Consider the following 27,240-nt stretch of genomic DNA (forward strand, 5'->3'; position numbering starts at 1 on the left):
CGGGAAATTTACCTTGTCGACTTGAATAATGTTCCTTATGTCCTCGAGTTTTGCACCATTGTATTTATTCATTGATTCATGTGTGCTCTGTCCGAAGGCAGGCCCTTGACTCATTGTCTGCTCATGTTTTATCCTGAGCTATTTCTTCTTGTTAGTTTTTGTCAGTGGTGGTATTGCCATTGCCTTCCACTCTCAGGGGCAGGGCGAGGAGACAGGTTGCTAGTCTACCTCTGCCAAAACAGGAATCAAATCCACGTTGTTGGCATTATTCTGAAACACATGCTAGCCATCTAGCCAACTGAACTAACCAGCCCCTACCCCAACAGATGTATATCCAATACAAAAACAGAATTACCTGGAAAAACTCAGCAGGTCTGGCAGCATCGGCGGAGAAGAAAAGAGTTGACGTTTCGAGTCCTCATGACCCTTCAACAGAACACATTTTTTCAGTAGAGGATTGAGCTCAGAAACCCCAATCAGCTTGAGTCACTACATTCAAAGAAGAGGGTGCATTGCTTAGGGGATCATCCTCCCTAGTGAGACTTACTGATGGAAATGCAGTGTTGATTCATTCAAATGCAAATTATGTAGGTTTTTTTCAGAAAATATAATTTTTGGATATAGTGTAAGGGTAATTTGAGACATGACATATGATAAGTGTAACATGCTTGGGAAGAAAGGTTATCTTGGGCCTATTGTTCCCAAAGTTCTCATCCACTGGGGTTTTCTTTGCTTTCTGTCTGGGTCAGTGGGAGACTAATGAATAGAAATTGATTCTCTGATTAGTCCAGAACTCCATAATTGCTGGATCATGTGAAAGGAAAGCTGGGGGTATATTACCAGAATGATTTACTCCCAATTCTTGCCCTCCCCAGGGAGAGACGTGCCTCTGATTGTTGGATATGTATCCATGGTCATACCTGTTCAGACACAATTTGCCTCAGTTGTGCTGATGTCCACAGATGAGTAATCTAAATATGTACACCGGCCATTTCCTCAGTGGTAGCAACAATCTGTTACTGCCCATGTAAATAAATTACTAAAATTAGGGAACGGTGATAAGACAACTTATCTCATATGAAATAAAGGAAGGAGAGAGCTTGCATTTATATAGCATCATATTCAAAAATAATAATTTCAGGATATAGGCATCGCTGGCATTTATTCCTACTTACCCACAATACAAATAAGTGGTGTGTTAAAACACTGCAGAGGGCAGTGAAGAGCCAATCAAGTTTGTGGGTTCTAGAGTTACATAGGCAGACCAAGTAAAGATGGCAGATTCCTTCTTAGTTGGGTTTTTGTGACAATCCGATAACTTCATGGTCACTTTTATTAATACAATATTTTCATTTTCCAGTATGTCTTTTTCGCCTGAATTCAAATTCTCAAGTTGCCATGGTGGGATATGAACTTGTGTTTAATGGATTACTAGTCCAAGTGTAGTCCAGGAAGATTCCAACAGGTTCTCAAGATGTCCGATAACACTTCACAGCCAGTGAATTATTTTTGAAATGTACTTCCTGCCTTACCAAGGCAAACACAGCACATTGAATAATGAAGATTCCACAATGTTAAATAAGATGAATGATCACTGAGTCAGTTCTTTGCTGCTGTTGGTTCAGAGAGAAATTTTCACCAGGATTGCTGGAAGAACTCTATGGGCAGAATTTTCAGTCTGTCGGGCAGGCGGGCCCGACCCAATTTCCGACAGGCGGGGAGCCGATCCCCGCTGGAGAAGTGGGCCCCACCGCCATTTTACGTGGGTGGGCCAATTAAGGCCCGCCCAGCGTGATGTCCGGCGGGAAGCGCTATGCGCTTCCTGTGTAGGCGGAGGGGGATTCCCCAAAAGCGAGAGTACGCTCTTTCACGCATGCGCACGAAAGAGCGCACATCTCCCTGAGGCTTAGTGCTGCCTCAGGGAGATCACTTCCACATTGAAAAATATTAAAAGTAAAAAAAAAATCCCTAACATGTCCCCCTCATGTGACAATGTCACATGAGATGGGACATGTTCATAATTTACATAATAACTTTATTAACATTTTTGAAACCCTGCATGAAACCTCATCCCGCTGCTGGATGAGGTTTCATGTTTTTCCTATTGCCCGCCGAGGCTCCTGGCCGACCCACCAACCTTAAGGTTGGACGGGCAGGTCCTTAAATTGTTTTAATGATCCTGTCAATGGCCTCAATTGGCCATTGACAGGTCGGCGGGCCCGCAGCTGATTTCGCTGTGCCCCCGCCTTCCTGAAAATTTAAATGGGGCGGGGTGACGACGGGGGTTCTGCCCAATGTCATTCCGTGTCGGCGAGCGGGACCCGCCCCCTGCTCGCCGACGGTAAAATTCTGCCCTATCTATTTTCTGATATCCAACTGACAGGCAGGCAGAGTCTCATTTTAATATCCCATTCTCCTCTGACAATGCAGTACTCCCACAGTGTAGCACTGAGGTATCAGCCTGGATAATGTACTCACATCCGAGAGTACAGCTTGAACCTGACCATCTTCAACCAGTAAATAATTTGAACTGCAGTACAATGCCAAGCCTGCAGCCATCTGCACAAATTTATTGAGTTTATTTTTTAGAATATATGAAATTTATAAGGAAAACTGAATGCATTTTAATAGGTGATCTTTGTATGAACAGGTTTGGAAAATCAAAGGCAGAAGAAACGTCCACAACCAGGGGAAAATATAGAAGGTGCGTTTCAGATTTATTCAAATGTTAATGAGATGCAGCAAATGCCAGATAAACGCTAATACTATGCTCCACTTGTTTTGGGCAATTATGTATCCCCTTTGCATTTTCCACTCACATTTAAAGAGGTACTTAAACACAGAAATGTTTTGTCTTTGTTCTGTCACATTTAATATCCTGTAGGATGCAAGTGCATTTTCTTATCCTTCGCAATCACTTCCCATTTTTACCGCCAAGTCTACATTGCAGATTCCTGTTATTTAGATACTTTCTGTAATGACTTGACGTACTGGACAGGTTTCAAGCAGAAACTGATAACTTTATTACAGACAGCATTTCAGATGCTACATGCTTGTACCAAGTCCTTGATGGAAAGCTCTGCCCCCTGGATTACCCGTTCTTCGGGCTGATTGGTTGGAGTCTCCAAGAATGATAACGTGATACCTGATGGACAGTAGAAGAGGCTGTATCCACAATTAGTACATTTCTTCCCCCTTTAGTTTTTTTACACTTTCTATTTGTAGGCAAACATTAAATACCTAACACATGTACATATGTACAACTCAGGTGGTTAAAAATTAAATCTCTGAGGTGTTTTCCTTATTGGGTTAGAGCAGTGTAGCTCTACCACTTCAGGTTCTTCCATTGGATCAACATGATCAGGAACTGCAGGACCAGATATACCTCTAGAAAGTGGCAGTTCAGGGTTTGGCAACTCTACGGAGACACCGGACATGTCTATTCTAGGTCCATCTGTCTCCTCAGAGATTGATGGTTCAGCATAAATCGCTGGCGGAATAGCTGGTTGTTGGAATGCCTCTCTATTCCTAGGATGGTCCACATGTTTTTGAACAATTCGGTTTTCCAGTTCCTCCCGGAAGGACAAAGGGCCAGCTTCGGAGACAATTGTACCAGGAGCTCAATAAGTCCACTTTCAAAATTCCTCACCAAAGTTGCGTCTCCTACAATAAATCTTCGAACTTTTCTATGAATATCGTGATTCAATTTGTGTCCGACACTATGATGAAATGTCATCCATGTAGGTACTGGTGGAATTTCTTCAGTCCGAATACCACTGGTAAGCCTTCCTTTTCTAGCTGGGGATAACCCCTCTCGGCTGTGGATAGGGTTCCGGAGACATAGCCAATTGGCCTTTCTGATCTATTTTTTGTTTTTTTGTTTGCTGCAGAGTTTTGTCTTGTCCTTCATTTTGATTTCACAGCCAGCCAAATTTCTCTCTGATGAAATCTTAACTTGGTTCAGTTCGGTAGTTGGGCTACCCATGGTTTAATTATGCACTCACATCTCGGAAAGTTCTAGGGCTTTTCCTTCTAATGCCTCTCTTGCTTCATTCAGCTGATTCTTCAGCTCTTCAATCTCTTTCTTGCATCTCTTGGCTTTCTCCTGGAACATTGAACATTGTTAAGTCTTCTCTGCCAACTGTTTCTTCAGTTTGTTCAGAGCGGCACTGAATTCATTTTGTTTCTCTTCCTGATTTTCCAGAGGAACCAGCTCTGACCTGTGGGACCCTTGCAGCATGTGAAGGTCCTTCAATTCTCCTAACTCATCCCAAAACACACTGTCGTATTTCCTTAGCAGTTCAGGAACTCTTCCCATTCCCAAATGAGATATTTCAGACCAGCCAAGCTCGATGTTCTGCAACCAGTCTAGGCCCAGGAGTCTAGATCCCTCACCTGTCACTATTATCACTGGAAGCTGGGCTGTTTGTTGCCTAAAATACTCTGGTACTGTGGCGATGCCCTTCACTTCTATAGGCTCTCCAGTGTATGTCTTCAATTTGGCAGTTGCCCGCTCTAGACTCAGTGGCTGGGTACCTTCATTGAGGTATTTGAATGTGTGCTCTCCCACCACTGTAGTTGAGGCTCCCGTGTCTACCTCCAATACAAGTGGCTTCCTGTTAACCTGAACTGTGACAGTAATAGGTTCGGTTTTTACCACTGTGACATTGTACAGGGACTAGATGTTGGTATTGGCAGCTTCAGATTCCGTTGTATTTTTCAGTTCAATCATATTGGTTTGCTGCTTCATGGGCTGTTTCGACTTCGCCCTGCATTGCCTCACTACATGGCCTTTCTTATGGCAGTAGTGGCATTCTGCCCTCTTGAATGAGCAGCTGTCCAGTACGTGGTCACCCCCACGTGACCTTGTCTCCCGCTTCGCTGCTGTGTCTCTGGTTTTCACACTACACCCGGTGGTAGGTTCCCGCCCCACATGAAGAACAAGGCCATGTTGTACGTGTAGTAAATCCTGCGAGTCTCTCGCAGGACTCTCCATAGCTGGCGCTGTTTCCAGGGCGCGCTTCAAATCAATGTCGAATGGCATTGTCGTGAACTCCACAAACTGATCAGTCCCACAGCATATCATTGAGCGTGTCTCCGAGGTTGCAGTGCTCAGTCAACTTCAACTTCGTTATGTAGGTTGTGATGGACTCGCCCGGGGCCCTAATTCAGGAATTAACCTTAAACCTCTGCATTATTATGGATGGCTTCAGCTGGAAATGCATTTTAACAAAGTCAACCAATTCATCAAAGGACTTTGAATTGGGCATGCTCAGGCGTCAGGCTGTGAGTGGGATTGTATGTCTTGTTACCACATACACTCAGAAGCATTTCTGCTTTTCCTCTGTGGTGATTTTGTTTGCCACAAAATTAAAACCAAGGCGCTCCACGTATTGGCTCCAGTCCTCCATGTTTGCCTCATAAGGATCAATTCTGCTGAAGAGTGGCATGACTGCTGAGCAGTATTTCCTTTTTTCTTAAGGTTTGATGTAGTCACATTAATCAGGCGAGGAGCAGCATCGGAGCTATTTTACCCGCGTTGCCAAATGTAATGACTTGACGTATCGGACAGGTTTCAAGCAGGAACAGTTCCCCTTATTACAGAGAGCATTTCGGATGCTACACGCTTGCACCAAGTCCTCAACCAGAAAGCTCCGCCCACCAGATCACCCGCGCTTCGGGCTCATTGGTAGGAGTCTCCAAGAATGATCACGTGACCCTGGCAGATAGTAAGAGAGGCTATACCCACAATTACTACACTTTCGTAAGCTTAGACCCTAGAATGCTGTGGATTATGGACTACTCAACAATTGTAATTAGGAATCACACTTTTCCTAACACCATCCAGGAGTAAAATGATGGGGGAGCACAGCACATCAGTGCAAAATATAAGGCTGAAGCATTTGCTACAATCTTCAGTGGGAAGTGCTGAGTGGATGATCCATCTTGGCCTCCTCTGGAGGTCCCCAGCATCACAGATGCCAGTCTTCAGCCAATTCAATTCACTCCAAATATATCAAGAAACAGCTGGAGGCACTGGATACTGCAAAGGCTATGGGCCCTGACAATATTCTGGCAATAGTACTGAAGACATGTACTCCAGAACTTGCCACGCCCCTAGCCAAAACTGGCATCTACCCGGCCATATGGAAAATTGCCCAGGTATGCCCTGTAAATGAAAACCAGTACAAATCCAACCTGTCCAATTACTACCCCATCAGTCTACTTTTGATCATCAATAAAGTAATGGAAGGGGTCACCAACAGTGTTGTCAAGCAGCACTTGCTAAGTAGTAACCTGCTCACTGACACTCAGTTTGGGTTCTGCCAGGGCAACTCAGCTCCTGATCTCATTACAACCTTGGTTCAGACATGGACAAAAGAGCTGAACTCCTGAGGTGAGGTGAGATTGACTGCCCTTGACATCAAGGCCACATTTGACTAAGTGTGGCAAAAAGGAGCCCTAGCAAAACTGGGGTCAATGGGAATCGGGGGAAAACTCTCCGCTGGTTGGAGTTACACTTAGCGCAAAGGAAGATGGCTGTGGTTGTTGGAGTCAATTATCTCAGCTCCAGGACATCACTGCAGGAGTTCCTGAGGGTAGTGTCCTAGGCCCAACCACCTTCAGTTGATTCATCAATGACCTTCCTCCCAACATAAGGTCAGAAGTGGGGATGTTCGCTGATGATTGCACAATGTTCAGCACCATTCACAACTCCTCAGATATTGAAGCAGTCCATGTCCAAATGCAGCAAGACCTGGACAATATCCAGGCTTGGGCTGACAAGCGGCAAGTAACATTCACACTGCACAAGTGCCAGACATTGACCATCTCCAACAAGAGAAAATCTAACCATTGTCCCTTGACATTCAATGGAATTACCATCACTGAATCCCCCACTATCAACATCTTGGGGGATATTATTGACCAGGAAGTGAACTGGACTTGCCATTTAAATCCTGTGGTTACAAGAGCAGGTCAGAGACTAGGAATCCTGCGATGAGTAACTAACCTCCTGACTCCCAAACCTGTCCTCCATCTACAAAGCACAAGTCAGGAGTGTGATGGAATACTCACCACTTGCCTGGATGAATGAAGCTCCCACAACACTCAAGAAGCTTGACACCGTCCAGGACAAAGCAGCTCACGTGTAGGGGGTGGTGGCGTGTGTCAGCTTCACCTCTGACTTCTGAGCGGTCCGAATCGCTCCCACTCCCTGGGTTCTAGACCTTGGACTTATTTGGGGATTGTGACAACGTGCAGCAGACAACTGGTTTTGGTGCAAGAAAAAAAAAACTGGGTTTATTGAAGTCACAAATGAACTTATAACATTAGGATTACACTGAGATTATACAGACCTACAAAGTACACTTAGTTAAGAATGGGGAACACACGGCGTAACGAGGGAAAATCACGCTACTAATCCCCTTACCCTTGTTCCACCCCCAAAACCTAACTAAATTGAAGTAGGAGAGGTCGGGGATCATGCTCATCAACCAGGGTTCCTTGACAGTTCGAAATCCAGCCAGGTAAGCCGGTTGCAGTTTTGGGCTACGCTCTTTGTGTCCCTGCCGTCCCCACGTGGTCCTGGTTTGTGGAATCTGCAAAGATTCTTCAGTTGGGTGGAGGGTGCGGTTGTGGGTGGCCGATCTTCGTGGAGGGCTGCAGTTGTGGCCTTGTTGTCTTTGGTTGAGCCTGCCACCCTGTGCCCCTTGCCGTGATGTTGCCATCGGGCCTGCAAACCTCCAGATCTCCTTCCTCCACTTGTCTCAGCTACCTCTCCCTGCTTAAACTCTGCTTCAACCATTCCAAAACTGCTCACCCTCCTTCATAACTGGTGGCCCAGTTATACTGTTTTTTTCAAATTTCTTATCTGAAACCAAATCAAGGTTAGTTCTTTGTCTGATTTGGGCTTCTTCAGGTGATTGTTGTCTCGTTGTTTTTAATGGGCTCGCATGATGTTTATTGTTGTCTTCATGTCCCCATAACTAGTCTTGAACTGAAAGCCATTGTATATGTGGAGTATTGATAGGTTCGCATAATTGCTTTGATTGCTGCCTTCCTGCCTTAGTAGTTAGTGACGACTATTTATGCAAGATTTTGATGGGCTTTAGTTTTGTGTAAGATGAAGTCTTCCTCTGGGTTGATTGTTTTAAAGGGAAGAATGTGTATTCTGTCTCCTCTCGTTCTCTGGCTTCACGCAACAATCCATACTGCATTCAACAAGCCCGGGCATGTCCAGTCCCAGGCCTTCATGGGCCTAGCCTCCTGTCTGCAGGGTTCTGCACTTAACTCAGCAGTTGGGTCCTCTGCCATAAAAGTCCAAAAGTCATATCCTTGTTGATGATATGAAAAATGTGGGAATTTTGAGAACCTTTCACACTTGATAGGCACCACATCCACAAACATGCACTCCCTCCACCACCGATGCACAGTAGCAGCAGTGTGTACCATCTACAAGATGCACTGCAGGAATTCAACAAGACTCCTTAGACAGCACCTTCCAAACCCATAACCACTAGAAGGATAAGGTCAGCAGATAGTTGGGAACACCACCACCTGGAAGTTCCCCTCTAAGTCACTCATCATCCTAACTTGGAAATATATTGCCGTTCCTTCACTGTTGCTGGATCAAAATCCTGGAACTCCATCCCTAACAGCACTGTGGGTGTACCTACCTTCACTCCCCCTAGCCCAACAGGCAAAACCTCCGCTAAATCTTTCCCCGCTCTAGCCCTGAACTTGTATCTTTCTCTCATTTCTCTCCAATCTGCCCTCATGCTCTGTCTGAGGTCACTTTACCCACGAGACCCACTTCCTGCTCCCTCGATCCACTCCCGAGTCCTATGAAACTGCTGACCACCCAACCTCCCCCCGGCCCCATGTTAGCTGATCCTGTTAACGTTTCACTTTCTTCAACTAACTTCCTCTCTCCTTCAAAACTGCCATCATCACCTCTCTCTTCAAATAATCAAGAAGGCAGCTCACCACCACCTTCTCAAGGGCAACTAGGGGTGGGCAATAAATGCTGGCCCAGCCAGCGAAGCCCATCCTGTGAATGAATCCAAAAAAAAATCCAAGAATAAAACAATTGCTGGTGAGACTAGTCACAGTTACTCAACCAAAGACCTGTTGAGGTTCGTTCATTGACAGCAGTTGGAACTCCAGACTGGGAATTGATCTGGAAGCTGCTACAATGTAGTTTAATATTATTTTACATTGTGATTTGATTCCATCATTTGGATTTTTCATATGTCTGGCAATGTAACATATTCTAATCTTCATTTCAGGAGTACGTTCAAACTATAAATCTTAAGAAAGCACATCACACAATAACAGCCTATGTCAGAACTAAAGTTTAAATCTCACCTATAGTTTGCCATGCATCTCAATGAACGGTTTTATAATAACTGCATTTTTAGCCATTAAAATCCCCCTCCCAAAAAGCATTCATACATTTTTCTGAGATATAATCCAACGTTGAGATGGATCCAGTGCAGATCACCGGTAGTCTAGTGTTGTTAAACCTACTTGTGATCCAAACCACTGCAATATCTTGCATTTGCAATGGAGCAGTTTTTGTGGAAATACCTGACATAGCATCTTGAAAATCAAATTAAATCAATGAGGTAAATATTTATTTCCAATGGATAACGAGACCCTAGTGCCAGAGGCAAGTGGCTGTGTTGAATATGCAAATATAAAGGAAAGAAAAGGCAGTAAGTAGGTGAATCATATTCTTTGGCTCTTTCTGTGTAGGTATTATTATCACTGAAACTATCAGATTTCATTGAATTAATATTTTGCTTCTAATTTAATTCTCTGGCTAGGAAACTCTTCAGGTATGCAAAGATATAAGTTTGGGATATTTTAACAATCTTTACTTAACATATATCACAACATCAGTTTCTACATATACGCAGATCACAATCAGATCAACCTCATCACTATCTCTCTGGATTCCTCCTTTATCCCTTTATATTGTCAGACATCCAGTACTAGATGAGCATAAATCCTCCAATTAAATATTTGGAGGGCCAAAAACATTGTCTTTGGTCACCGCCACAAACTCTGCTTCCTAGCCACCAACACAACCCCTCTCCCTGGTAACTATCTAAAGCTGAACCTGACTGTTCGCAGCCTTGGTGTCATATCTGACCCTGAAATAAGCTTCCAACCATGTATCTGCACAATCACAAAGATCATCTATTAACATCTCTGTAATATTGTCTGACTCCCTCCTTGCCTCAGTTCATTTGCTGCTGAAACCATCATCCATACCTTTGTTATATCTAAGCTTGACTATTTCAATGCACCCCTGACTAGTCTCCCACATTTTACTCTTTGTAAACTTAAGCTCATCCAAAACTCTCTGCCTACCTCGCTCTGAGTCCTGTTCACCCAGCAGCCCTTGCTTGCTGACACACATTCGGTCCTAGTTAATTACTTTAAAACTTTCACCTTTGTTTTCAAATCTCTCCCTATCTCCGTAATCTCCTGCAACCCCATAACCCTCTGAGCTATCTGCACTCTCTAACTCTGGCCTCTTGAGCATCCTTGATATTACTCAGTCCTCCAGTGCCTTCAGCTGCCATCGCTCTAAGCTCTGGAATTCTCTCCCTAATGCTCTCCACTTTTCTGTCATGCTTTTAATCTTCGAGACACTCCTGAAAACCTACCTCTTTAACTAAGCTTCTGTTCATCTGCCTAATATCTACTTATATGACTGTTATGGCACAGCGGATGGTAAATTCTGAGCTGCTCAAATCCCAGAGGGAAACTTGGAACAGCTGCCACAACTGTTTTGCAATTTGTATTTCATTACGACGTGTGTGCCTTGGATTCAGTAGTAATAAGTCCACTGAGTCTCAGAGGTTTTTTACAAAACCAAATTAAACATTTATTAATGGAAGATAAAATTTTAAGCATGTTCATAGGCCCACAAATTACTACTATGATAACTCCTAAATCTCCTAATTAATCTAGCTCCCAATTACACCTCCATTAAGGCAAAACAAATAAATTTCAACAGACCAAGGCAAAGCCGACAATACCTTGGGCAGTGATATTCACAATGCGTTTTCTTAGCTTCGGTTCCTGTAGACAGCAACTTGATGCACAGATCTAGAGGCTTTTCACATTCATTAGATCTTAGAATTCCTTCCCCTTATACATAACCTCATCTCCTTTATACATGTTTCTCCCTTTTTAATGTAAATCCCATTGTCCCAATATGTCTTTGCAACTTTACTTTTCTCATTATATAAGTATTTCATAGTGCTTATATTATCAGTAACCTTTGGGACAAATAAACACACTGTTTGGCTTAACTTCTTATGGCTAGGTGTAACACCTCATCATCTCTTTGAAATTCGAACTACTCTGGTTTATCTAAAAATGCAAATGTTCCTCACAGCTCACAGTCTAAAACTTCAGCCATGTTTACATATTTAGCATTTCAAACCTAACTTCCCTTTTGATAACTCAAAAGCCCCAGACCAACTGCCTCCAATTCAATTAAATCCCCCTCACCACACACACACATGCTCACACAGAGATATTAATCTAAGCCCCACTATTAACCTACCTTTACAATAAATCACAATAATATTATGAAAATTATTATATTTTCATGGCAGTGACGCAATGTAAGATTTTGTTTTATTATGCCACTGTGAGGTACCTTGGGAAGTTTTGTTACCTTAAATATCCTAGATAAATACCAGTTAACCCGTTTGTTCAAATAGACATTTCTGATGCTGATTTATCATTAGGCTTCAAGCCCAATGTAGAAACCTATTTATTCAGCCATTTTAATCTTACTGTATGTCACAAGTTTGCAATGGAAATGTCAGTTTAGAAATAAATAAAATATAATAAAAAATAATAAAACAAAGCGAAGAAGTAGCAACAAGTACTGGTATCAGGATCACACTTGGCTTTGAGACTCCACATGGTTTGCACAGCTTCCCAACGCTAAATATCCAGGTTCATACATTGGGCAGGATTTAATGGGTGGCAGGGTTTCCTGCCCTGCCAACTGAAGTGCTGAAGTGTCGGTGAGGAATGCATCCCTGACAATGCTGGCTGCCCCTCTGCTATTTAACACTCCATGGAGCATTAATTGGCTGGAGGCGAGACTTCGGCCCCTCACTCGGGAGGAGGTCTCCTCTCAGTGAGCTGCCCACCAATCTAATTGTGGTTGGCAATGTGGTTGACTGTTAACTGCTCTCAAAGGCAATTAAGGATGGGCAACAAATGCAGACCTTGCCAGTGACGCCCACATCCTATGAAAGAATTTTACAAAAACACGAGCGATTAATTAATTATTTTCTCAATTTACTGCTTTTGGAACCTTGAATGTTGTGTTCATTCAAAGTAATTTTAAAAGCAATTAACTTCTTGTTTTGGGAAATGCTCATCTATATAAGGATGCAAATGCTCTATTTCTATATTATTCTCTGCAGACACAGAAGGAGAAGCTATTCACTATGGATCGGTCGTTTTTCAGAAAAAAGCACCAGGTAGTGCAATTTTTTTGTGTTTTTCTTCATTTTTGTGTTCTTCAAGACTAGGAATGTTGGTGTTGGGTAATGACGCTCACTACATTTAGGCACCTCCTGTTATCATCAGCTACTCCTCCCTTAAAGTTCCTCATAATCTTCCCCAACAAAGTGCCCAACACCAACCTCAGAAATGCACACACTGATGCCCCAGTGTGCCATTTTTCTATTCATTGCGCACATACATCGTGTGTATTCCCTGAGTGAAATTGTCAATTAATATTGAATTAAAGAAAATTTTGTGCTGTAGATCCATCCTTGCATTGAGACTGCAGAACTATAAACAACAAATAATAAGTTACTTCAACAGCCAGACATAGTATGACACTGACTATGATACTGGGCATTTATTTTATTTATTCATGCACGGGATATTGGGATTGCTGGCTAGGTCAGCATTTATTGCCCATCCCTAATTACCTGTGAGAAGGTGGCGGTGGGCCGCCGCCTTGAACAGCTGCAGTCATGTGGTCTAGGTACACCCAGCCATGTGGTCTAGGTACACCCAGCCATGTGGTCTAGGTACACCCACACTGCTCTTAGGGAGTTGAAACTGAAAGTTAAGAATCCAAATCTAATGGTATCTTGTGAAGCGGAATCCAATAAGCTTCATAATTTGCAGCTGAGAACGAGGGAGTTGAGTTTATTAATATCCTTCATAGAGATTCACCCACCTTATGTTTTAAATGGGGACTTGAATCTACACTTTATGGTTAACTGCTCTCTGAAGTGTACAGTCGCTACGAAAAGAATGTCTACTGCCCTCTTAGGGTAACTAGAGATGAGCAAAAGCACTTCGGACTAGCCACACCCTCAGAACAGACATATAGGGCAGAATTTTGCCCTTGGTGGGTGGGCTCGGTGGGGGGCGGGTGGGGTCAGTCGGGAAACCCACCGCCGCCCCCGATGGGGGCCGGACTGCAATTTCGCGCTGGCGGGCCAATTAAGGCCAATTGAAACGTGAGCGGCAGCGCTCAGCGATGCCTGTGTGGGGGGAGGGGGTGAGGAGTGCGAGCGGGGTGAGCACGAACTTCACGCATGTACACGCATGAGCGCTTGAAAATCTCCCAGAAGCACAGAGCTGCCTCAGGGAGATGAAGAGTTTTTTTTAAAAAAAAGAATTAAAGATTTGAAAAATCTAATAAAACTTGTCCCCCCATGTGATTTTGTCACACGAGCAGGGACAGGTTATTAATTAAATTTTAAAACTTTTAGTTTATTTTTATTTGCTTTTGGGAATCTGATCCCGGCTGTAGACGAGGTTTCCAAAAAAATGCAAAGGGCGCTTGGCCTTTGCGCCTGCCCACCAACCGTAATGTTGGATGAGCAGAAAAACATTTAAGTTCATTGATTGTTTAATGGTCTTTACAGGCCTTTTAATTGTTGGTGGGCGCGCTGCCGACGCTGGTGTGCCCACACGTTGACAGCGGCACGCTCGGCCGACGCCAACGCGCACCATTTCACAATTGAGCGGGTGAGGCGCACGCCCACCCGCCGACCCAAAATCGATGCCCATAAAATTTTGTACGGTGCCATAACGCCCCTATGACCGATGCATTCTCCTACATAGTTAATGAAGCATGGCAACTATGGCAACATTGCAAATTTTATTAATGTAAGTTGGTAATGTCTTTCCTATGGAATTTTTCTGGAAAAAAAATGACACGATAGACAATTAAGCACTTTATTATAGCTATTTTTGAAGTAAATTTTGACATTATTAGCAACAGCTGCCTTAATAACATTCAGTGACCCCGCCTCCACCACCTTCTGAGGCAGAGAGTTCCAAAGTCGCACAACCCTCTGAGCAGCTCCTGCTTCCTCCAGCTTCATTTGCCTGCCATTTAATATGAAGAGCACCCATTTCCAAAAGCACCTGAGTGACCTAGCAAGGTTGATTCAATCTCCTAACAATCACAGAAAGAGCTTAGTTTATTTATGATGTTCCCTGTGGCTCACTGTAAATGCAGTGCTTAATATCAACCAGAGTCACACAGAGGACAAATGGGTTCACTGCCAATCAATGTCTTGCTGATCTATTGACTATACAAGTGAAATGCAATAATTTGGGGACATTCATATTTTTAAGCTTTATGTCAGCCCAACCTATCAATATTATCCTTTAATTGTGATGTTTGCAATTATAACACAGGGGGCAGACGTATGCAACACGGTAAACGTTCTTCAGCTGCTGTAAGTACATTGATTCCTATTGATTAAATCATGCGCCCTACAACATTAATATCTGCAACAAATTTGTAAAATTGTCTGATGTAAATAAGTCACATTATTATAAAAGGTCACTATGCAAGATAGAACTCATGGTTTTGGGGGTAATATGTTAGCATGGACAGTGAATTTGCTTAACCAATGGGGAAGAGAGAGCTGGGATAAATGGGTCATTTTCAGCTTGGCAATCTGTAACTAGTGTAAGAGTGATGGAGGATAAAAGTAGGAAGTCTTGCTACAACTGTATAAGGCATTGATGAGAGCACACCTAGAGCACTGTGTACAATTTTGATCTTTGTTTTCAAGGAGGAATATATTGGATTGGAGGCAGATCAGAGAAGTTTCATTAGGTTGATCCCTCAGAAGAAAGGATTGTCTTATGAGGAAAGGTTGAGTAGGTTGGGACTATATTCATTGAAATTTAGAAGAATGACAAGTGATCTTGTTGAAACATAGGAATCTGATGGGGGTTATCAGGATAGCTGCTAAGAGGATGTTTCCCCTCGAGAGATATTCTAGAACTAGGTGGCATTGTTTCAGAATAAAGAATTACGCATTCTTGATGGACTTGAGGAGGAATTTCTTCTCTCAGAAGCTCATTAATCTTTGGAATATTCTAGAGAGCTGTGGAAGTTGGGTCATTGAATATATTACAGGCTGCAAAAAACAGATTTTTCATCTATAGGAGAGTCAAGCGTTATGCATCTGGAAAGTGGAGTTAAGGCTACAATCAGACCAGCCATGGTTTTACTCAGTGGTGCAGCAGGCTTGATGGGCCGAATGGCCTACTCCTGTTCCTGTTTCTTATGCCTTTACAAATGATTAATTTCTCTCTTGCAGAGCCTGAAGAAAAAAAAATCATCTGTTATCTATGCGCAAGTAGCACAAGCAAAATAAAGATGAGCTTCATGGGAAAGACAGGAAGAACTTGGAGCTGAATACATGGAATTTAACATTTTTGGAAATTGATATTTTTATCTGAGAACAGATGAAGAGTTTTCCTCTCATGTATCTGTTCTGATTTAACATAATTATTGCATCACTCTTTTCAAAGATGATCATAAATCATGAATGATAATTTGCAATATAAATGATTCTCTTAATAATGTTTGAACAATACTTTCACAGATTCTGCAGACGCTATGTTAAAAATAAGCAGCAATGATCGTTCAACTATGCAATGCATCACTTAAGATTGAGTTTTTCTGCCTTCTGTTGGGTCATTTAATTAATTTGCTCAATGATACACCTACCGTTCCTGTTATCTATGGTTATCAGAGTAAGTTCCGTCTTATGCTGATGTTTTTCATCCTCTCCCCAATAAATACTCAAAGCTAAATTCTTCCATGCTCTGTGCTATAAATTATGTGTATGTATTTGATAATGCTACATGTCCTTTACAGAAGAAACAAATGGCATAAACTGACCAGCACGCATACTTAAAATACGGAGAATATTGTCTGCTGGGGTCTGGTTCACATCTATGGTTGGTAAAGATTGATAAAATTGATGCACATTACATGGCGTGCAGTGGGGTCACTGTTTTATCCCTTCATGTTATACTGGAGTTGATTATAACTCCATGATTAAACTATTCCCCAAGTGGAGCTGCATTGTTGCAAACTCCAATCTAATATGAGGTAACGGCACAGTGCCCCATGATTTATCTAAATCTCATTGTCTCAATTCTCTCCAGACCCACTGTAGGTAAAAATGGGACAATGAGACATGCATAAATTATAATTCCATGAATGTGGTGTGAAGTTCCTGCTGGTTGTAAAGACCTTTCCTGATGTTGCTTGGGCTTTAAAATATACAGGACCTGAGATTCCTGGTAGCTCAGACCCTGATCGAAGTGCAAGGGTCAGGATTTCCAATCTTAGTGTGGGCCAGTGTTGTCCCGGCCCATTATGTTTGTTGTGGGGCAATGGTGGTGTAGTGGTAATGTCATTGGTCTAGTCCAGAGGCCCAGGCTAGCGCTGTGGGGGCGCAGGTTCAAATCCCACCAAATGGCAGCTGGTGGAATTTGAATTCAATGAATAATCCTGGAATGTTTTTTAAAAAAATAGTTAGTCTCAGTAATGGTGACCATGAAACTATCATCAATTGTTGTAACAACTCATTTGGTTCACTTTTGTCCTTTAGGGAAGGAAATCTAGCCATCATTACCTGGTCTGATCTACATGTGACCCCAGACCCCACAGCAAAGTGGTTGTCTCTTACCTGCCCTCTGAAAAGACCTAGCAAGCCACTCAGTTCAAGGCAGTTAGGAATGGGCAACAAACGCTGGCCTTACCAGTGATGCCCACATCCCATGAAAGAATCAGATAAAAATCTCACAGATATCAGCTCCACAGACTGGCAGGGAGAATTGAAGGGGCATTTTACCAATCTCTCAATGTGTCAGCTCATACTGCCAAAGATGTTTTCCCAATGTGATTCCCTAAATTCCTCCATTTTAGATGCAAAAAAATGATGCTCTAGTACCTAAAGGCTGAATATTATCGGATTAATGAGGGTGGGAATGGAGATGAGGGAGACAGTAAAATAGTATGGGATAGTGTCGGGATGGTTCCTGATGTCATCCCGCTGTCAGCCAATTTTTAAGCTGTGAGCAGGGCAAAGGGTCAGTGGAAGGGGTGGTAACTAAGGCTGTTAAACATCCAGTTGTCGGGAGTTTTGTGAGTTTTTGCAATTTTCTGAAGGGTGTACGGCCAGAATTTTCCCCTTGGCGTGGGGGAGGGGCTCTGCACGTCGACGTGTAAAATGACACGTGGTGACGCCGGGCAAGCGTCTCGACATCGCCACGCGCCTTTGCGATATTTAGGTGGGCGGGTGCGCCATTAATTATTCATGTACTTAAGGCCCTTGAGGCAGCAATTGACTGTAATTTTTCGGGGCCTGTGCGATCTTCAGGATGTCGCAAGGGCACAATGGGCAGGCGGGTAGGGGACATTTATACAAACCTCATCCGTGGGTGGGATAAGAGGGGTGAGTGGGGTCACAAATGTTATCTGTCAGATATTTAATTGTGCAAGTTACTGATACTTGTCTGTGTGAGCAGGAATACTTCAAATCTCATACCAGCTGCTTGGACAGGAGTAAAAGCCTTGGTCAGGATTCAACAGTAAAGAATATTTTTGGGGCCTGCAGCTTTCAGGAAGCCTCCCCTTAGCCTGGGGATGGGAGTTGTGCTCTCCACTGGAGGCAGCTCCTCTGAGGAGGAAGGGAGGGCCAAAAGGGGGAGGAGGCCAGGAGTGCACATTCAGCCTCCAGGGGAGGAGAGGCGCAGGCACAAGGGGCGCAGGGCCAACAGGTAGTCCAAGGAGGAAGGGGCCGCAGAAGACACCACTACACTGCTGCCAGGATATACAGGCAGCGATGCAGCTACCTCAACATGACTGAGGCACAATGCCAAAGGGGGACCCGTCTCTCAAGTGAGACAGTCACCTTCATCTGTAAGAAGATAGGGCCTGAGATCTGCGCAAACTGTGTGGGTGGACAGCCCAAGCCAGTGGCTCTAAAGGTCACAGCTGCCCTCAACATCTATGCCTCTGGCTCTTTCCAGGGGTCGGTGGGCGATCTCTGCGGAATCTCCCAGTCAGCTGTCCACACTTGTGTTGAGCAGCTGACAGATGCTCTGTTCAGGCTTGCATTGACTTTCGCCCACTCCCATTGGGACCAGGCAAGCCAGACACTGCGAGCCAGAGGTTTCGCGGCCATTGCTGGCTTCCCCCGTGTCCAGGGTACAATAGACTGTACACATGTGGCCATCAAGGCGCCAGCAAGTGAGCTTGGAGCCTTCGTCAACAGGAAGGGCTTCCACTCCATGAACGTGCAGATAATGTGTGACCACAGGATGCTGATTCTACAAATCTGTGCAAGGTACCCAGGCAGCTCCCACGACGCCTACATCCTCAGACACTCCCAGGTGCCGGGGCTCTTCAGTGCTCTAGCCCGGCTGGATGGATGGCTGCTGGGTGACAAGGGCTATCCCCTCAGAAGGTGGCTCATGGTGCCTCTCCGCCATCCAAGAACAGAAGCTGAGCAGCGGTACAATAGGAGCCACGCCTCCACAAGGGCTGTGGTGGAGAGAACCATCAGTCTTCTCAAGATGCGCTTCTGATGCCTGGACCGCTCAGGGGACGCACTCCAGTACCCCCCAGATCGTGTGTCGGTGATGGTGGTTGCATGCTGCACTCTCCACAATCTGGTACTGAAAAGGGGGGATGCAGTGGACGAGGGAGGTGTAGACGCAGTTGCTCCAGATGCACATGATGAGTCCAGCAGTGAGTCCGAGGATGAGCATGCACAGGAGAACACTGAGGGGGTAGATGCTGACCCGGGCATACGCCAGGGAGGTAGGGACACCCGGGAGACTTTAATCCAAAGCACCTTCTGCTAGCCCACCACAGATGGACCTTCAACACACAGCAGGGCTGCAGGGTCCATACTCGATACCTGAGTGCTAAATCTGCCTGGATAGTAACATCAACTAAGGCCCTTGTCAATAAAGCTCAATGTCAAACAACTCACTCATAACACCATGGGATCCCATCCACCTGCAGAAGTAAGGAATCACTCTGAGGCATGGCAACATGTCAAAATTTATTGAGATATCAAATGTAACTTCATAAACCAAAACAAAAAGGTGTTGCACATCACACCAAGTCTTCCAGAAACTACTATGGGCCAACATAAAAGCACCAATGAGAAACCCGTGGTGTGCCCAAGGTGCTTTAAATTTATGCTTACAGGTGCTACATCTAGGTGCTGTCCCCTCACTGGCACTGGCATCTAAAACAGCCTGCTCACTGTGCTGTCCAGTTGGTCTTGATGACCTTGGCGGCTGTCCTCTGGCCCATGGAGCCTGTGCTGGCCCCGCCTGGGAGGGACCAGCCAATTCCACAGCTGGCTTCTCCCCAGTTGCAGCAGCCTCATCGGATGCCATGGTCACTGGGAGTGGGGGAGGGCGGAGGAGCTGCTGCTTTCATCTGGAGCACCCTGAGAGGAGCCCGCAGAGACGGCAGGCTGCTGTGCCAACATGAAATTGCTTGGACCTCCTTGCTCACCGTAGATGGATGGGCACCGAGCTGAGAAACTTGGTGCCCAAACCATCTCCCACACTGGCACTGACCAGCTGTGGCCAATGCCGCTGTGAGGGCTTGCAGGTCCGAGCGCAACCCCAGGAGGCCCTGATTGTTCCCCTGGAGGACCCTCTCCACGAGAGTCGCCACTCTCTCCATGGAGGAAGCATGGCGCTCAGCCATGACTCTCATTGCATCAGTGATGCTCCACATTGACTCCTCCAGCACAGGCACCATGCCACGCATAGCCTTATATATCTCCGCCAGATCCTCCCGCATACCCTGCTACACTTCCAGCGTTCGCTGCCTCACGGATGACTCCAGAGGCACATCATCAGCTACCGACCGAGCATGTGCCTGGTCCCCAGCAGCCCTCCGACTGCCAGCACCCTGGGCACTCTCTGTCTCTGTCTGCACCCAAGTGAGTGTGAAATGCCCTCACCGCCATGCCCCGGGACACTAGCTGAAGATTTAATTCCCACCGAGGTGCTAGTATCTGCACTGGTGCCTGCCTGGCAGAGATGGTGTGATGCTGGTCACTGGATTTCCTCTGGGCCCTCAGGGGTGTGAGGTGGGCCCTCTGTCTCCTCCTCCCGGCCCTGCTCCAGTGATGCTGAAAGGAAGAACAAGGACATTTGATTAGTTATAGTGCAGACAATGTCAACTTGCAGGCCACTTCCCCAGATCATTATGCACTCATCCTTCCATAACCAAGGGTAAACCCATGTTGCTAACTTCAATCACTGAGCATTCAGCAGTGCCATGGCTCCTGTGACACACATGGTGACCTGACTGCTCGCCAAGCATACCTCCCTGTGGCACCCCAGCCTCACCGCCACCGGTGGACCTGGGGGCATGGCACCTCTCCAGATCCATGGCCTGCTGCTCGAAAGGTGTCAGGATCGCCAACTGGGCCTGGCATCCGCCAGTCCACATTCGTTCAGAGGCATTGTGCGCAGTCTTCTCCTGAAAAGGAGAGAAGGGCATTGATTGGCCCAGCCTGTACCTGGATTCCCATCACATCCCTGCCAACCCAGCCAGAGTGGGATATTGCAGGGCTCCAGTTCTTTGTCATCCTGCAGCTGCCGCACACTCACCCAAACAAGCCAGGGCTAACCACCCCCCAACCCCCCGCCCATTGCCCAAATGCTGCCTCTTTCACATATGGCACCACAAGGTGTAAATTTGTTAAGCAAAGAGGCACAAGCACGTGGAGCACAAAGACCAGAAGATGGATTGATGCCCCGTCAACTGGAAGCTCCCCTCCCAGCATGTTAGCACCCCGACTTTGACATGCTTCCCAGTCCCAGCACTCTGCCTGGGTGCAGACCCTTGAGTTTCACCCCCATTCTACACTCTGGGTGTCAGTGTCACACATGCTGCGGGTGCAGAACCCATTCTAGCTCAACCCTCTCAGTGTGAACTAGGCATGGGCAATATCTTCTGGCACACCCAGCCAGGGAAACATGCCGTGAGGGATTCAGTACCGTTACTGTGCTCAGAGTTACAGGGTGGTGGGATGGGGTGGGGGGGTGGGGAAGGGTGAAAGCTGCATTAAGTGACCTCAGCCAACATTGTACTCACCCCTCCTGAGCGCAAGAGGTCATTGAATCTTTTATGGCACTGGACCCGTGTGCACTGCATGGGAGCTAACACTCTCAACCTCCTCCTCCCACACACGCATGGTCTGCCTCCTGTCCCTCGGAATAGAGGCCTCCAGCCACGCTGCCACCTCCTCCAGGAGGGCAGCTAGGCACTCATCCGGGAAACGAGGGGCACCACACTGCCCCGCTGGCCCACCCTCCGGCCTGGCCTGGCCCACCCTCCGGCCTGGCCTGGCCCACACTGCGGCCTGTCCCGCTGGCCCACCCTCCGGCCTGGCCTGGCCCGCTGGCCCACCCTCCAGCCTGGCCTGTCCCACTGCCCTACCCCCCGGCCTGGCCTACCCTGCTGGCCCACCCTCCGGCCTGGCCTGCCCTGCTGGCCCACCCTCCAGCCTGGCCTGTCCCACTGCCCTACCCCCCGGCCTGGCCTGCCCTGCTGGCCTACCCTCCGGCCTGGCCTGGCCCACCCTCCAGCCTGGCCTGTCCCACTGCCCTACCCCCTGGCCTGGCCTGCCCCGCTGGCTCACCCTCCGGCCTGGCCTGCCCCGCTGGCCTACCCCCCGGCCTGGCCTACCCTCCGGCCTAGCCTGCCCCGCTGGCCTACCCCACCGGACTTGCGTGATGCACAGTGGCCCTCTGCTGTGCTCTTCCCCCGGCCATTGTGAGCAGCCTTCAGGAGGCTGCCAGGCCTTCATTTAAGCAGGCCGCCGGGTCGCCACTGGACCCGGTGGTCTTTGCATGCCCGCCACCGCCCGCCCACTCCCGCCATCCTCGGGAATCGCGGAATACGCTGGGCTGGCTTTAATCGGCCCGCCCGCGTAAAAATGGCGGTGCGGACCCGATCGCGGGCGGCAATCAGGTCCACCCCCTGCCCGCTCCCACTCGGCCCACCTGACGTGGGGAGCATTCTCCCCTATGGGTTTCTCAAAGAAGGCAAGGCTTGGGTGGCTGCTAAGTGGTGAAGGGAATCGGCAAATATTGATTGCAGTTTTCTGCCACATGGCGCAGCGGGTGGTAAATGTTGCGCTGCTCAAATCCCAGAGGGGAACTCGAAACAGCTGCCACAACAGTTTTGCAATTTGTATTTTATTATGAGATACATGCTTTAAACTCAGCAGTAATAAGTCCACTGAGATTTAGAGGTTTTTTACAGAGCTACATTAAACATTTATTAATACAAGAAAAGATTTTAAGCACATACATAGGTCTACAAATTACTACGATAATAACTCCTAACTCCCCTAATTAATCTGACTCCCAGTTACACTCCTGCTAAGGCAGCAGTAAAACAAAATAGATTTCAACAGACCCAGGCAAAGTACACACCTTGGACAGGGATATTCAAAGTTATTTTTCTTAACTTCAGTTCCTGTAAGCAACAACTTGATGCACAGGTCTGGAGGCTTTTCACCCTTGTGTTAGATCTTAGAATGCCTTCACCCTTACAGATAACCTCAGCTCCTTTATACATATTTCTCCCTTTTTTAATGTAAATCCCATTGTTCCAATATGTCTTTGCAACTTTACTTTCCTCATAACATAAATCTTTCATAGTGCTCATATTACCAGTAACCTTTGGGAAAAATAAACACACTGTTTGGCTTAGCCTCTTCTGGCTAGGTGTAACACCTTACCATCTCTTTAAAATTCAAACTAACCTAATTTATCTGAACATGCAAATGTTCCTCACAGCTCACATTCTAAAGCTTCAGCTATCTTTACATATTTAGCGATCCAAACCTAACTTCCCTTTTGATAACTCAAAAGCCCCAGATCAGCTGCCTCGAATTCAATTAAATCCCCCCTGCCACACACACACACACACCCACACAGAGCAACTAATCCAAACCCCACTATTATCCTACCTTTACAATAAACCATAATAATATTATGAAAATTATTATATTTTCATGACATTGCTGAGAAAGGCAGCCTGTGTGTTGAAGAGGCGAGAGCTATCAAGTTTGGTGGCACTGCAGAAGGTGAGTCCAAACTTCAGTGCTGTTCGGGGAAGGGAGTTTCCAGGTCCCCAGCAATCTCAGGAGGCAGGACAAAGTTCTTGAGGGGCCTATTGTAGTTGAGGCTTCATTTAACTTTGGAGTCAATACTTCCAATCTTTGACCCCTCCAGTGAGGAGGTGAGGGGCACAGAGATGGGAATGCAGCCACGTGGAGCACCTGTGCAGCAGGTGTGAACAAGGACAGTGCATGGAGGCAAGAATATGGCCTCAATATCGCAAACGGCGCTACCCAGCTCAAAGGGTATACCAGAGGCGCAGTTTCGTCAAGGTGTCCAAACACCATTGTCTATGAAGACTGTGCCTCTCCAGGGAGGTGGTGATGTAGCTGCATGGTCTGCTGCAGCAGGAGCTGATGAGAATGGGAACTGGTGGACAGCCAGTGCCTAGAGCATTAATGGAAACATTTTTTGTCTATAGTTCATTCCAGGGATTGTCTACAGATCTATGTGGCATCTCAAAGTCAGTGGCCCATGTCTGCATAAAGGAGCTCATGGATGCCATGTACTGACCGATGTGTTAAGTTCACAGCCAATCACTGGTCAAGCCAAGAAGGCAGTCAGCTTCAGGGACATAGCTGGATCCCATCAGTTGCAGGGGGTCATTGACTGGGCTCATCAAAGCTCCCTCAGTGCAGCTTTCGTGAACAGGAAGGGGTTCCACTCCCTCAATGTTCATGTTGTCTGTGACCACCCTAAGCAGGCCATACGGGTGTATACGGGGTTTCTAGGAAGCTGCCACGACTCCTACAGTCCCAAGTGCCTCAGCTCTTCAGGCCACCTGAATACTTCTGTGGTTGGACAGTGGGGACAAGGGATAGCAACTGAAGACATGGCTTCTGAGTCCTGTTCATAAGCCCAACACACAGGCAAAGGGCACATACAACGGCTGCCATAAGAACACAAGGGCACCGTCAGGCAGGCCACTGAAGATAAGGTTTAGATGCCTCCAAAGATCTGGGGGACGTTCTGGAGTACACATTCTCAAGGATACCTCGCATCATTGTTGTCTGTTGCACATTACACAACCTGGCACTCCAGAGAGGAGTAGGGCAGGAGCTAATGGAAGACACTGAGCCAGCACAGAGAGGGGAGGCTGACCATGAGGTGTCTCAACAGGCACCAGCCAATGAAGATGATGTTATGGGGCCAAATCACAGTAATACTTGTGGGCAGGGGGATCCAGGACTCTCTGATCAGCAGACATGAGGGCAAGATCAAGGGGCCATCGAACAACCAAGTTCTCTCCAAGAGGTGACCTGGCTGACCTTTCATAAGGGATCCTTAGCATCTCTCTGTACCCATCAGCAATATATGCCAAGGTCTCCTGTCAACACAGGTGCTCAAGAGGCCCTCACGTTTACAGTCTTTTGGCAGTATAAAAGTCTGGGGTATGTATTTATTTTACATACGAACATGCGAATTAGGAACAGGAGTAGGCCATCTAGGCCCCTTGAACCTGCTCTGACATTCAATAAGACCCTGGCTGATCTGATTGGAACCTCCGCTCCACATTCCCGTCTACCCCCGATAACCTTTCACCCCCTTGTTTATCAAGAATCTTTGCTTTAAAAATATTCAAAGGCTCTGCCTCCTCTGCCTTTTGAGGAAGAGAGTTCCAAAGACTCACCGCCCTCTGAGAGAAAACAATTCTCCTCATCTCTGCCTTCAGTGGGCGACCCCTTAATTTTAAATGGTGACCACTGACCCCGAAGTTCTAGTTTTTAGCGGCATAAGTTATATTATAAAGTGACGCCTTAGTTAACTTTCTGGTAGCCTCTGTCAAAACGAAGCCATGTTGAGATGCTGCTAAAGCTTTGAGGCAGAGTTTAACATCAACAGTGATCATTGCCATTTGACAACAAGATGGCATCAAATGACCCGTGTTTAGACAGTTGGGCTGCTGAGTAGTTACTTCAAGAACAAGTTCAGCTTCTGTGATGCAAGTGAACTTTATGTAGCGTTTCAATGAACCTTGAGTTAAAAACAGATGAACAACAAGTAGCGAATATCTTCTTCACATAACGAAACACATTTTAACCCATCTACAGACTAATCAATCGTCAATAAACTGTCACCTCTCCAGGCCGGAAATCCAAAACCCAGAAAAAACAGTTGCCTGGAATTTTTTCTGAGCGAGACCGCGATGCTGCAGCACAGGGTGAAATAGCGAATGTGGTGGTCATTACTTATTCTGAAGGTCCTGATTCTACTGAAGATATGAGTAACAGCCTTTGGCTGTTTCAGTGGGAAGACAGCAGGAGAGGGAGACAAGACATGACAGAGGAAGAAAAGTTGGCTAATTACAAAGGAATTAAAATTAAAAATCAAAGCCTTTCAAACCTTTAGTACATTGTCCCTCACCAAAGTCCCTCAGCTCTGCTTGAAGTCACATAGGCCCTTACCGACCCATGCACACAACCTCAGGCAAGGTGATTTTGACCCTGAAAACGCTTGGGAAAATGAATGGCTGTCACAAGGAGTCATGAACATACACCTTGTGAAAGACCCGACACGGAAGGTTCCTGGTTTTGACCTCCCACGAAGCTCGTGCGCGTCCCTAAACCTCATCCATACGAACCATGGCAGATGTGGATACCTGATGCAGAAATTGAAACTTAAAAACTCTCCTGTCGGTGAGTGTGGTCACCTGGAACAGGCCATGGAACACATAATGGCTCAATGCTCGACTCACAAACACGAAGGCGGTATTACAGGGATACGCACCACCCCTCCTGGCTTGACCACCTTCAGGTAAAATTATAGTTGCTACCCTATACCCAGAAGTACATTGCCAACCTATCTGCCGAAGGAAATTGTTCTCAGGTTTTATATTGAATATTTAATTATGCTCCTTTCCCCAGCCTAGGCCTATTGGTGCAGCTAATTCTGGGTCACCTTCAATCACCGTTTCCCTCGATATCATTGGCATCATTTCAGTACGTTTCTTTGGAAATGTGACAGATACAGTATCTGGATAAATATAACAATTTTTATTAGTGCTTTATAACGGTTTGTCACTGTCTCAGACACGTATTTACACCCGGTTTACACACTTGTGTTAAGGCAAGCTAACCCCATTCTATAATCCAGAAAACTCGGAAATCCAGAAATGCCTTGGTCCCAAGCGTTCCGGACTGGGGAGGTTTCAGCATAACTTGAATTATGAACCTGTCTTTGGGTGGATAAGCAATGATTGAAAGGGTGTTGTTTCCCTCCGCGTACGCGTCCACCGTAACTGGGTTTCATATTATAAATGTCATATGCAGAAGTGAAAAAAACCTTGGGGGTTAGAGTTTCCTCATCATTTAATCAGAATGCATTTGAGTGCAAAAATAGCTGTGAATACAGTTTGTGGTTAAAGTGAATTTGGAACAGCGCTAACGGGCTGTTGAGGTTTTTCTTCAGGGTGAGGCTGGCAGTGCAAGGAAAGCAGCAAACAGCTTTCTGTCCTGTCGGTCTGTAAGTTGATTCATTAGAGCATTAGATTCAGCTTTTCCCTGGTCTGCAGGTGACTGAATCACAGGACGAGGCTGATCGGGAAGCTGTTCAAATGGTGCATTTTTAAGTGACTGGCTCCCTCTGCAGGGATTAAGCACAAAGTGCACCTTGACGTGCTTTCCAACAGATTTCCTGATGGAGGAGGCCCAGTTGCTCTGCTCGTCTCATACCCAGCAGACAGGCTTTTCTTGCTTCCAGCTGCTGAGCTGGTCGGGGGGACAGGGTGGTTTTGCGAGACAC

At 46.1% G+C, this 27,240-nt stretch overlaps 1 protein-coding gene across 1 annotated transcript in view; it reads left to right on the top strand.

Moving 5' to 3' along the window:
* LOC144686106 (uncharacterized) overlaps positions 1-16,134 on the top strand; it is a 70,278-nt gene extending 54,144 nt beyond the window's left edge. Inside the window, exons 15-18 of the mRNA XM_078551253.1 lie at positions 2,651-2,704; positions 12,468-12,524; positions 14,716-14,756; positions 15,633-16,134. Of these exons, the coding sequence (XP_078407379.1) occupies positions 2,651-2,704; positions 12,468-12,524; positions 14,716-14,756; positions 15,633-15,689 (209 nt within the window). The 3' untranslated portion in view covers positions 15,690-16,134. The remainder of the gene's footprint in view (positions 1-2,650; positions 2,705-12,467; positions 12,525-14,715; positions 14,757-15,632) is intronic.
* The last annotated feature ends 11,106 nt before the right edge of the window (positions 16,135-27,240 follow it).

This window comes from Cetorhinus maximus, chromosome 10, assembly GCF_964194155.1.
Source record: "Cetorhinus maximus chromosome 10, sCetMax3.hap1.1, whole genome shotgun sequence".
NCBI lineage: Eukaryota > Metazoa > Chordata > Chondrichthyes > Lamniformes > Cetorhinidae > Cetorhinus > Cetorhinus maximus.